The sequence below is a fragment of the Callorhinchus milii genome, unplaced genomic scaffold (genome assembly GCF_018977255.1).
Source record: "Callorhinchus milii isolate IMCB2004 unplaced genomic scaffold, IMCB_Cmil_1.0 Scaffold31, whole genome shotgun sequence".
NCBI lineage: Eukaryota > Metazoa > Chordata > Chondrichthyes > Chimaeriformes > Callorhinchidae > Callorhinchus > Callorhinchus milii.
In genome coordinates, this window is record NW_024704772.1 from 3,481,216 (window position 1) to 3,494,671 (window position 13,456).

A 13,456-nucleotide genomic window follows, 5' to 3' on the forward strand; every position below is an offset into this window, starting at 1 on the left:
GGATGGTGATGCTGTCAGCGCCTGAGGTGAGGAAGCGCTGATGGGAACCTCAGTCTTATTGACTTTCAACTGAAGAAAGTTCGCTCTCATCCAGGACTTGATGTCTGACAGACATTCTGTCAGCACAGCAGTGGGTCCTCGAGTTGAGGGTGGAGGCAGAGAGGTAGAAATGGGTGTCGTCTGCATACGTGTGGAGGTTAACCCCATGTCTGAGGATGATGCCACCAAGAGGGAGCATGTACATGTTGAAGAGGAGGGGACCAAGGATAATTCACTTTACAGTATATTCTGTGAAGCACTTTGAGACATCTCAGTGACATGATAAGTCGCTATATCAAGTGCAAGGATTATTATTAGTAGTAGGATAAAGTCAAGCAAATAATAGATGCAGATACCTCCAAGTTAATGAATGAAGTATGAAAAGCAACACTTAATGTGGGTTATCTCGAGCAAGATTTAAAGCAAGATTTTTAAAATCTGTTTAGATTCATTAAAGTGTGACATTAATATGTCGCTCACCAAACACAAAGTCACTCCACCTTACAGTATTTCCTGTGAAGCGCTTTGAGACATCTCAAGGTGACTTGCTTGGGGCCCTTCATAAAGGGTAGCGTCTCGATAAGGCTATATGGTTGGAGTCAGATGACAGTTTGAGCTTACCGTAAAGGTGATTAACACTGTGCGTGTTTAATAGGCTGTAATGTGCAGCTCATCGGAGGATATTATGCGATGATTGGCTCCCAGAGAGGAGTATTTCCATTCATAACTATTTGCTCAAGTTGTGTTTTTCTCTTGTTGCAGGTAATGCCCCCAGCTTTACCCCTCCTCAGGTAGTGAGTGGACAGCCTAAACCTCAGAACCCAGGTTCATCTGCTGCTATGGTGGCTCCAGTGCTCCCCACATCCACTGCTTTGGTGGGAACCGCTCAATCACTGCCAAACTGTGGCAATAACCAGCCTATGCCAGTATCTCTCCAGTCAGTGCCAGTATTGCTAACGGTTCCAGTGGCCATGTCTTCCCAGCAACCACTCCTGCAGGCCTCAGCAAACGCCTTGGTGACCAGCCAGCAAACGGGTCTGGAGTTTCTTCCTGTCCAGTCGCAACCCACCCTCAGCGTCTCCAAAGCTGCTCCCGCCCACATCTTGCCGAATGTAGCAAAAGCAAACGGTGCTAGCCCTGCTTTGCCAAGCCCAGTAGCCCAGCGGAGGTCCCCGGCCAGCGTGGGCTCACTGCACACCAGTGTCGGTCTCTCCAACCAGACTGCTTCTCTCACCAGCTCTCAGACTGTTCTCAGCACCCAGATTGCCAGGACATCACAGCAATCATTGGGTTCCCAGGGACACTTTAGCCCCACGAACACACGACCACAGCTACAACCGAGGCTTTCACAGACTTACAGCCAGGGCCAAACCCCAGGGTGTTCAGGCCAGCCATCGACATCAAGCTCAGACGGCAACACTGCAGGGACATCCAGAGCAGGTTTGTAAAGGGTCTGCCAGTGCCATTGGGCAGTGTATTGATGGTGCACCACAGTTGCTGTGCTAGTCGTTCACCTGTGTACATAGTTGTGTGTACAGAACATCACTGCTCTCTTCACAGCAAAACTGAAAGTGTATACTATATGGATTGGGGGATTGTGGGGTTAGGGAGTGAGATGTAGATGAGTGACTTTGGAAACTCACAAGCAGCACAGGATCCCTGATCATCAGCTAAATTGAACTCTGAGTGGAGGGGCATGATTGTAATACAAGCATTTAATGTTCCTGCTATAACATACAAACATCTCAAAGTAATGACTGTATTTGTGGTCAAGTAAGGCAGCCAGTCAGTCCCACATACAGCAATCAAGTGAATTACCAATTTAGCTAGATAATCAGACACTGGGAGAAGCTTCCTTCTCTCTTTAGCTGGTGTCGAGGGATCTTTAACGTCCATCTGAAAGGGCAGATAGGATATCAATTTATTGTCTTATCCAATGGACAGTGTCTCAGGCACAAAAGCTGAAGTCCCGACCACTAATGGTGGAGCAGACTGGGCAGGGGACATGGAGCTGGCCGGAGCCTGCTGAGCAGAGGAAGCGGGTAGGTTGGTATAGTGTTAGTAGATCACAGAGGTAGGGAGGAGCAAGAACGTATAGGGCTTTAAAAGTGAGGACGGGATTCTTACGTATACTACAGGTGGGGACATTGTTTAGCTGTGTGTCCACAGCGACCGTGGATTGTGCATAGGCATACACCTCTGGAACTCTCCCTCAATCCCTCCATCTTGCCCCCTCCTCCCCGCTTTCAAATCCCACCTAAAGACCTTCCTTTTTGATCGTGCTTACGATCTCCCCCCTCCCGCTTCCCCTGGCTCGTGGTCAGACTCTGCCACTATGAAGCGCTCTGCAATGCTATTCCCCAGGAATGGCGCTACATAAACACAAGTTCTTGTAGCACAGAATCTCTCTGAGCTGCAGATTCCCTGTAGTGCTACAGCGTTGATTTCACAGGGAGTTTACTAACACCTACTGCCGATCCCCACTGAGATCTTGAAGGTGGTCTGCGTTCGTTATCAGAGCGTGGAACACATTGCTCCAGTACCTGTCAGATTTTGTATCTCAACAATAACTATTTGCACAGCACCTTTCACAGGATAGCAACAGGAACCGGCAGCCACTGGATTTGTGCCGACACAAATCGGATGCACGCGTTAACTTTATTTTGCCTGTAACTGGAGCCTCACAGAGCCCAGCCCGGTTATGTGCTTTGGCTTCCTGTGAGGAATTTCTGAAGATGGTGTATGTGAGCGAGGCAGGCTGCCGCTGTCTGAGTTGTTAACTTTAATCTCCTGCTAATTGCTCCCTATCCCTGGTGGTGCAGTCAGTTATAATGTGGATATAAACCCTCGTGGGGCTAACACTCAACTGTTTGCTTTTTTGGAAGCGGATAATATTTTAATATTTACTGTCGACCGCTCCATCCTCATACACCGACTCTCCTCTTTACTCAATCTTCAACAGATCTTCCCTTGCCTGGTTCGATTCCTATCTCTCTCACCATCTCCACTTTGTTGCCTCTAACGGTTTCTCCTCCAGCCCCCGCACTTGTCACATCTGCCACCCCCAGGGCTCTGTCCTTGGCCCTCTCTTTAATATCTACATGTTCCCCCTCGGTGACATCATCCACAGACGTGGGGTCAACTTCCACATGACACCCAACTCTATCTTTCTGCCTCCACCCTCAACTCCAGGACCCCTGTTGTCCTGACAGACTGTCTGTCGGACATCAAGTCCTGGATGAGGGGAAATTTCCTACAGTTGAATGTGAACAAGACTGAGGCCCTCCTGATTGGCTCACGGCAGCGCCTCTGCACCTCAGGCTCTGGCAGCATCACCCTCCACGGTTGCACACTACAACTCACCGCCAGTCAGGAACCTGGATGTCTTGTTCGACCCTCAACTGTCTTTTCTCCCACACATTCAAGCCATGACCCGCTCTGCCTTCCCTCACCTCCATAACATCGCCCGACTCCGCCACTACCTCACCCCTCAGGCGCTGAAACTCTTGTTCATGCCTTCATCACCTCCAGGCTCAACCAAGCAAACTCCCTGCTTGTCGGCCTTCCCAACTCCTCCCTCCACAGACTGCAGATAATCCAGAACTCTGCAGCCCATGTCCTCTCCCGCACCAAACTCCGTGACCCCATCTCCCCCATTCTCGCCCGACTCCATTGGCTCCCTATCCTTCAGATGATCCAGTTCAAGATCCTGGTCCTCACCTACAAAGCCCTCCAAGGCCTCGCCCCACCCTACCCCTGCGACCTCCTAACCCCCTACCAACCCGCCCGTTCCCTCCGCTCAGCCGGCTCTGGCTGCTCCATGTCCCCCGACCCACCCGCCCCACCATTGGTGGGAGAGCCTTCAGCCACTATGCCCCCAACCTCTGGAATTCCATCCCCCAGTCACTCCGCCTCGCCCCCTCCTTAGCCTCCTTCAAGTCGCACCTCAAAACCTTCCTCTTCAACCCCCTTCCCCTCCCCTCCCTTCTCCCCCCTGACCTCAGCTCGGGTCTGAAATGCTATCACTGTCCAGCGCCTCGGGAGGTCCTCCCAATGTGAAAGGCGCTATACACATGTAACCTTGTTGTAATAATCCTTGCATTTGATATAGTGCCTGACCACGTCGTCTAGACGTCTCAAAGCACTTCACAGAATATACTGTAAGTGTAGTGACTGTATATTTTGTGGACGAAATGCCAAGTGGGACAGTAGTGTCCCACAAACAGTCGTAAATTGAGTGACCACATTTTTTGTTGTTGGAAACTCAGAAGCAGCACTAGATCCCTATTATCCCCAGAAAAGCGATCCGCCAATCAACTAACAACCGGGTTCCTACTTACTGCTGGGTAAACAGAGGCGAGTGGGTGGAGTAGGGAAACTTGCCCAGTGTTTCGCCCAGCCCAGGAATCAAACCCAGATCTCTTGCTTGCGAGGCGAGTGCTCTAACCACTCAACTACAGGCCTTCACAAAATGTGCAGCGTGTGTAAAAAATATCCATTAGCAGGAGGGAGAGTAAGGCTATCTTCCTCTGTACTGTCTGCCAGAAGTGTGGTGGGTGAAGCCAGGCAGCTGTGGGGTTTTCCAGGGCCACAACAACAATAAAAAATTATTTGTATAGCAATCTACTCTTATTAACGCTCTTCAGTGAGATCTGGAGCTGAACAAACCCTGAACATAACCCTGCCAGCCAAAGCCGTGGCTGATCAGCTGCACAAGATCCCAACAACATATTACATTTACACAGCGCCTTTCACATCGGGAGGACTTCCCAAGGCACTCGATAATCAGGGATGTGGATCCGAGCAGGGGGTTGGGATCAGGAGGGGTGGAGGATGGGGGTAAGGTGACCGAAGCCATGGTTGAAGAAGAAGGTCTTGAAACAGGCTTTGAAGGAGGTAAGGGTAATTCGCAAGGCGAAGGGACTATGGGATGGAGTTCCAAAGTGAGGAGGCAGAAAGGTTGAAGGAGATAGTGGTGCGGGCTGGGCGGGAGACACGGAGCAGAGGGAGCGGACAGGTCAGTATGGAATTGTTTAATAAATGGAGTTTTAGACAGGATATGAAAATTGATTACATAGAAATGCCTTCTCCATTGACTACAGTCCCGAATATACCAGAATAAAGTCAACCTTTTCTCACATTATCCCTCTTTCCACACTTGCCAGCACACGTGAAACTTTCTACCTTTCAACATGAAATAAATTTCACATTTAGTTAGTTGCCACCCTGGTGTTATTGATATATACTACATCAAATAATATTATTTATATGTCCGTGGGCTACAAAGCTGCAAGTAAGACAGTTCTGAACTGCTGGCAGATTGATTAGAATTGCTCTGTTGGGCTATCACTCCTGTAAAGCATTCCCAGGTATCCACTTTATACACAAGTCACTGCAGATGTGAAACGGATTGCATGTTTTTTCATTGACAGAGAGCGGCCTTGCCCTGAGCAACCAGAAACCCTTGACAACATCGACAGAGGCTTCGGTTACTAAGAAAGCATCAGGCGGTGGCAGCCAGGTGGGTAAAGACACACACACACACCACACAGTGTCTGCTCCCCGTTATGTCCACACAACAGCCACATTGTGTGTCTTCCCCCCCTCTCTGTCTCTCTCTCTCTGCAGCAAATTGTTTGTTTGGTTAGTGGAATTGATCAATTTGCCTTCAAGGCCTGAATGTGGTGGCTGTTTATCACTGATTTTATTGCTGTTCCTTTCCCAGAACAGCTAGTCAGTATTGAATAGCTTTGTTTCCATGTCTGTTAACACTCCCAACAGCAGGCCAGACTGCTTGACATTGTGTAAGTGATAAGTTTGCACTGGGGGACGGGGGGGGGGGGGATTACAATACAATTAACCCTTTCATTAGCAAATCTCACACTTCAGAAAAATCTACAGAGGAATTTGCAGTCAAAGGATATTATCCACGATTTTAAATTCTTGTTTTTAAAACCTTTGTAATTTTAACTCCATATGAACAGAGGTTAAATGTAGAGTCTGGGTGCAAAGATCCTTTGAAGCTTTTTACAAATACCCACAAAAAACAGTAATTTCAAGAAATTTGTGATGCCCTAACCACAGATTGTAGGTAAACACTCACCCTTCCCAGAGCGAAAGGGGTTATAGAAGAGAGTGGCTTTTCAATGAAAACTTTCCTCACGAGTAACAGGTTTTAAGAGCAAAGATGTGTGGAGAGGGAGTGGGGGCTGTTCTGTGGTGCATTCATCATGTTACTGGTGCATTCTCTAAATAAACTGGAAAGATACCAGCGATCTTTAGTACAGCACAGCTAAAGATCACAACTGTATTCGTCCCTAAAGAATCACCTCCGGAGCCGGCCCTAGGTAAACTGTGGCTGAGTGAGACTTCACCGCTCAAAGTCCCGCTAACCGGCCGGACTGTTAGGGCATTGCCGCCGAATAATCCGGGATTCGTGGTGGTAACTGTTCATCTCTCAGCCACTCACAAGCCTTTTTGACCTGTCGCTGTTTTAAATGCAAGTACAACCCCCAAAAAACAGTTTTTTCCAGTTCTTCTAGAGAATACATGAAGCAAATGTAATGCAGTTTTGGGGGTTGTTTTTGGTTTTGCTTCGAGTCCCGAGTATTAATAGCCGAGCTGTGAGATAGCTGCAACCACAGCTCTTAGCGTTACTTTACCTTTCGATAGCCAAGTAAATGTAGTCTCTAATGTCTTCTGTGTTAGGTATGATGTATAATAATGCCATGGTTGGTGATGTGTGAAAGCCATTGGTTAGAAGGGGTGTGCACTATTGGGGAATGGCACACCTCTGTCAAACGGAAACCTTAATAACAAAAACGCCACCTGCTGGATTATTTTGTGTAATAAAGCCTGTGTGATAAGCCTTGTATCAAAACATTACGTATTGCTCCGCAATTCACAGCTGTCCGAAAAAACAGCGCCACACTCCCCTCTCTACACGTACGGCATTTTCGACGGCACCACACTGCTAAGTTTTGAGGACCAAATGACTGAGGATCAATTGGCGGGGGATGAGCTGTTAGATGCAGCCAGGCGGCACGTTAGCGTGACCGAGGAGGACCTTATTGTCCTTGAGGAGGAACGCAATGAAAAGAACACTCGCAAGCAGACCGACTGGGCAGTAAACATCCTAAAGCAGTGGCTCATTGAGAAAGGCCAAGATGAACACTTTGAGGTTATGTCAGTGGAGGAACTTAACGGAGTCTTGAGAGAGTTCTACGGGACTGTGCGCAATCATGACGGGAACACGTACAGCATCTCCAGCTACAAGTCCATCCGGGCCGGGTTAAACCGACACCTTAAGATGCCCCCACACCTCCGGCAGATATGCCTGATGCAGGATAAGGAATTCACCAGCGCCAATAACGTCTTCCTGGGTGTGCTCAAGATCCTCCGCAAACAAGGCAAGGACGAGACCAACCACCACCCCCCCATTAATGCTGCTGACCTGCGGAAGATCAGGACATCGGGGGTGCTGGGTCTCCACACCCCCCTCGCTCTGGTCAACAAAGTCTGGTTCGATTTGCAGTTGCACTTTGCCAAGCGTGGGCGGGAAATCCTCCGGGACCTCCCTCCAGACGCCTTTGTTATCAAGCGAGACCCCAACGGCCGTCGCTACGCGATGCTGAAATACACCGGCAAAGGGAGAAACCGGGAAGACCCGCTCAAACTGGGCCGCATGTACGACATGCCTGGGGACATCAACTGCCCTGTTACCTCCCTGGACGTTTACCTCTCTAAGCTACCGCCAGACCCTCCTGCCTTCTACCTTCACCCCCTCAAGCTGACTCCCGAGCAGATCCAGGAACAGTCCGTCTGGTACAAGCGGGAGCCGATGGGAGTGAACTATCTGGGCAGTATGATGCCTCGGATCAGCATTGCTGCCAGGCTCTCCCAGAGATACACCAACCATTCCCTGAGAACTACAACTGTCCGCCTCCTGTGTGACGCGGGTCTGGGAGCCCGGGAGATCATGGCACTCACTGGCCACCGATCCGAATCCAGTATCAGAAACTACTGGGGAGCTGCGGAGTTTCAGTACCGAGCCTGGTCCGACATGCTGGACAACGCCGGATTCAACTACATTTACACAGCTCCCAACCCGCAGCCAAGCACTTCAGCATCCACAGGGAGCGTAGTGACTTTACCTCCCAGCGCACGGCCAGCAAAGTGCACTGGCATCATCTTGCAGAATTGTGTCATTAAACAGGAGCCGCTCACATGAACTTCTCCTGTCTGTAGTGCTGTAGTACTGTGAACGCAACCCAATAATAAGCTACACAGGAGAAAACAAAATAGATTTCAAATTAGTCATGCATTGTTTAAAATATATATGAATATATTATATATAAATATATATATATAGGTCTGAGCTAAACAGCCGTAAAGTATGATAGTAAAGGAAAATTCAGTGTTGTATTTAAACGTGACTCTGAATGGGTCGTTGAGATAGTATTGGTTCTTAAACTGAGCGTTTGATCAGAGGTTTGACTGTTTTCGTTAGAGGTGTTTGTGAAATTAGCGCTGTGATGCCTCCCTGCTTTATCTGCCCGGTGTACAGAGGTTTGACAGTTCATTTGTCTGTCAGGAAGGAGAGAGCGAGGACGATCATACAGGGATGGTGCCTATTGTGGACGCCTGATCCACAATTGACATTTCGAAGCCCTGGTAAAGCATTGACCTGCTGGTGCTGCTGTTCCAGTGTAGGACCACAGTGGGTGGGGGTGAGGCCAAGCTGAGGTTCAGGTCTGGATAAGCAGCACCAATAGGTCAATGCTTCACCGAGGCTTCGAAACGCCAAGTATTTATCACATCCTAATGACAATGTAAAGCCATTTGACCCAGGAATATGATTTAAAGGTGGGAGTTGGCGAATGCAGCTACAGTGAAACCTGTGTGACATTGTGAGGTTCCCAAAAATTAAGCAACACCCGGGCTGAATTAGGCATCATGTCTGGAGTACACTCACTGATGCAAGTGTCTGTTGAATGATGCTGGTTGTACATGGGCATCTGCAATGTGCAACGGGCACATTTCAGGCAGATGCGTCAAAATATGTTGCTGTTAGCTATGAGGCCCTGACCAGCTGGACAATAGGTTGCATATCACAGTGTGGGTGGGGGTGAGGTGTGATTGCCACTTTGGAGGAACCTCTGTATCACATTTGTGCAAAGGCTACCTTTACCGGCCTGTAAATTGCCCCTGAATACGAGCTTGAGAACTGAATTGGGGAGAGAATTTGAAGTTTGGTGGTTGCACTTAGAGTAGAATCCCTTTATTGGGTGCCTGCTGATATTTTCTTTCTGTGAACACTGACTCTTTAAGTTGAACGCTACAGTTAGACATTACAGTACACATTACAGTACATTTCCTCTATCACATTTTCCCTGACTTGCATTTATCCAAATGATCCAGTGGTTGGGAGCTAAGAGTAAGAGGCGAAAGGGTCTAACTCTTAGCTCCCGATCTTGTACACTCTTCCCATATAAGCGATGGTTCAGGTACTAAACACACATCAGCATTGTAGGAGGTGTCCCTCTCTTTACCCCTTCTCAAATCCAGCGGAGAAGACGACATTAGATAAAGTGGTTTAATAAAGAAAAGAAAATTGAGTTCTCATGAGAAGTGTATGTCAGACTGAGAGAAGGAAGGAGTAGTGTTACAATAATAATCCTTGCATTTGATATAGCGCCTTATCATGTCTTCTAGACGTCTCCGCTTTACTGAATATACTGTAAAGTGAATTGACTGTATGTTTGTGCGAGAAACACGGCAGCCAATTGCTCGCAGTAGTGTCCCACAAACAGTCATGGATTGAGTGACCAAATTATTATTGGTTTTTTTTGAAGGGTTATTATCCCCGGAAAAGCGATCAGCCAATCAACTGACAACCGGATTCCTACTTACTACTAGGTAAACAGAGAGGTGTGTAGAGGAAGGAAACTTGTCCAACATTTCACTCTGCCGGGAATCGAACCCAGGTCTCTCGCTTGCGAGGCGAGTGCCTTCACACTAATCACTGAGCTACAGGACTCCACTCCATTGTAAGCCATCGCTGTGGTGATCCTACTTCTCTAAGCAAACCTATCCTCCCCAGCTTGCCCCATTGGAAAAGTGACAGTATTAAACCTAGGGAAAATACAGGTAAGAGTATTTACTGAGGCAGTGGCTCAATAGTACTGCTTCACCATGATAGAGTTTAGACACGAGTCGCCACACTAAGGGTGAGGTCTCCCCTGTTCCCCAGAAGCTGTCACACACCGAATGTGCTGTCTGTACCCGCGGTGGAGATGTGGGAGCTAGGCTCCCATTCCCCTCCACTGAAGCTGCTAGCAGCCTGGGTGGGCGTGAGCGTGAGAGAAACTCTTTACATTACTGATACGTCTTGTTATTCAATGACTGCAATGGAGATAAGTGGGGTTTACCCTTGGGAAAACCACAATAGCCTGTGATTCTCATGTCACGGTGTGGGATCCGTTTGTAGTCAAGTAACTTTGATATGTGCAATAAAACCCCACTTCATTTAAAATAAATAGAAATAAACACTAAATTCACAAACCACATACCCGAGTACAAATAGTCAATATAATACAACAACAATTGCACTTATATAGTGCCCTCCACGCAGAGCAGAGTCTCACAGCGCTTAAATGTTATAATGATAATAATAATCAATAATTCATCATTGCCTGTCCAGCTCTTTGGGACGTCCTCCCAACATGAAAGGCACTATACAAATGTAATTTGTTCTTCTTGTTGCAATTGATATAGCACCTTATTATGATGTTGAGACGTCTTAAAGCGCTTCACAGGTTATACCTTAAAGTGAATTGACTGTTTATTTTGTTGGTGCATTGAATGCTTTATTTTGGCCTCATTGCACAGAAATCAAAGCCCTTTTTAGGCCCTGGTGTTAGCTGCACTCCAGCTGAGCCAGCAAAGCAGTGTCTCTCAGACACAAACACCGGGGTATTCTGGGCTCACGGGTTTCACTGTACTCTGCCATTCAGTGGGTTTGAATTCCTTCTCTGATGTGTGTATTATTTGTGTGTTTTTTAAACTGGCAACGGTTGGTTATGGCTGTACTACTCTGCACTGTGAGCAAGCAGTAAGAGTCAGTGACCTTCTGTGATCTGCCGTAGCATCTCCCCTGAGGTCTCCCTAACTATTTGCATTGTTCAACTCAAAAGAAAGGCCGTGGATTCTGGATCCATTCAAATTTTCAAGACTGAGGTGGATAGATTTCTGTTAGGTCAGAGTATCAAAGGATATGGGGCAAGAGCGGGTAATTGGAGTTGAGATACAGATCAGCCATGATCTTAAAGAATGGCACAACTGGCTTGAGGGGCTGAATGGTAGACCCACTCCCCTGCTGTTCCCCCCCATAGAACTTGCAGCGCACAGATAGAGAGAATGTGAGGTGCAAATCCCTCTGCTCTGCCCCCTCCTTTGCCCTCTTTAGGATCACGACTGAAGAGCCTTCCTATTCGGTCCGTGCTTAAGGTCATCTCCTCCCTCCCCCAGCTCGGTGTCCAGCTCCGCCACTGTTGAGCGCTCCGAGACGCTGCCCTGTGTGAAGGCCGCTATACAAACACAAGTTGTTGTTGTTGGTGTGCGTTGGGGAGAGGACAGAGTGCACACACAGAGTATGTGAGGTCCATGGTCTTGTGCTCAAATACAAAGTAAATCATTGTGTGAAGCACTTTGAGACATTTTAACACAATGAGATGCTGAATCAATAACTAAGTTCCTCAATAAGTAAGTGGCCAACTGTAGTTGTAGTTAGAATCGATTAACAACTCACAAGGTATTCTCCGCCGCAAAGGCTGCTGTATAAAATGCAAGAGGTTGTCGGGAATAAGAGATGTGGGGTAGCGGAAATGTTAACTCTTTAAACGTATCGAACGGATGCTTGAATAGACTCTTAAGCTTGGGTAGTGGCTGCTTATAGATAGCTGTGGTTCAGTGGCTTTTCCCCTCTCCCACACCCCTCTATTCCCCTCTCCCGCCCCCTTCTATCCCCCTCTCCCCCACCCCTCTATTCCCCTCTCCCCCACCCCTCTATTCCCCTCTCCCCACCCCTCTATTCCCCTCTCCCCACCCCTCTATTCCCCTCTCCCCCACCCCTCTATTCCCCTCTCCCCCACCCCTCTATTCCCCTCTCCCCCACCCCTCTATTCCTCTGTTTGGAGTGATGTTGTACAAACTTTGCTGTTTATTGGTTATATTGAGCCCATCACACAATGGCTCAGTCCCGTTAGCTCCTATTTCCTTGTTACTGGTTTCTGGGGCCAGTCATCTATACACTTGGCTCCCACCCAAAAGAGTGTCGACAGAACTCTTGAGAATTGCTATGTTGGTTATAGAGAGGTGGAATAACAATGGTAGAAAGCGGGAATCATGTTTGCAAAACAAAAAGGTCAATCTTTTTGTAAATTGTCCCCCCCAATATTTCCTTACATGTTGCCAGTTTAAAAAAACTACCTGGAGACTAATTGTATGCAGTGTAATAAAATGTTCATCCTCAGCAATATTGAGTGAGAAGGTGGTGAGAGGAAATATTGCACAAAAGCACTGGAATATCACTACATGTGCACACTACATTGGCAGTACGTATGTACTCTTAACTGAAACCATACCGTCTGCTCATTGATCTAGTACAGGTGTTGAAAAATTATGAGGGGATTCGATAGGGTGAACAATGATAAATTCTTTCCATGGGTGGGTGGGTCAGTTACCCGAGGACACCGATTTAAGATTGATATCAAAAGAACCAGAGGGCGGTGAAGATAATTTTTTTCACACAGCGAGTTGTTGGGATCTGGAAATCATTGCCTGAAAGACCGGTGGAAGCCGATTCGATAACAGCTTTCAAGAGAGAAGTGGATAGTTTTTTGGGGAGGACAAGTTTGCAGGGCTGTGGGGAGAGCGCGGGGGAGTGGGACTTATCACATGGACACGATGGGCCGAATGGCCTCCTTCTGTGCTGTATAATTCTATGATTTTAGGATTTTATATGGCCTATTCTGTGAAGGGCTTATTGACCCGAGCAAGAGACTGAGGCCTTGAGAAGTCTCCAGCTTTCTGAACTGAATCGCAACGTTTTCTTATCTAAGTAAAATCGAATCGGATGGACAGAAAGGTTCAGTGGATAGAATACTCACTGGGGTAACGGTAATGGAAAGATGGGCAAGGCACTTTGTATCATGATCTCGTCATGAATTGCCAGTGTTAAACAAAGCTTGGCGCTGTGCACATCTCTGAATTGATTGATTGTCACAGTCCATAAACTTCTGCTAAGACACATATATATTGTCAGGGTGGGTAGTTTATGGGAATCATTAACAGTAAATAATAATAACAATACTTGCATTTGATATCTACCGCGCTTGATCACGTAATTGAGACTCTC

General features: G+C 47.5%; 1 protein-coding gene across 2 annotated transcripts in view; it reads left to right on the forward strand.

Annotated features, from left to right (window-relative positions):
- LOC103189678 (activating transcription factor 7-interacting protein 1) overlaps positions 1–13,456 on the forward strand; it is a 102,173-nt gene that overhangs the window by 72,485 nt on the left and 16,232 nt on the right. For both annotated transcript variants that reach the window (XM_042344999.1, XM_042345000.1), the window contains exons 10-11: positions 802–1,479; positions 5,472–5,560. In XM_042344999.1, the coding sequence (XP_042200933.1) occupies positions 802–1,479; positions 5,472–5,560 (767 nt within the window). The remainder of the gene's footprint in view (positions 1–801; positions 1,480–5,471; positions 5,561–13,456) is intronic.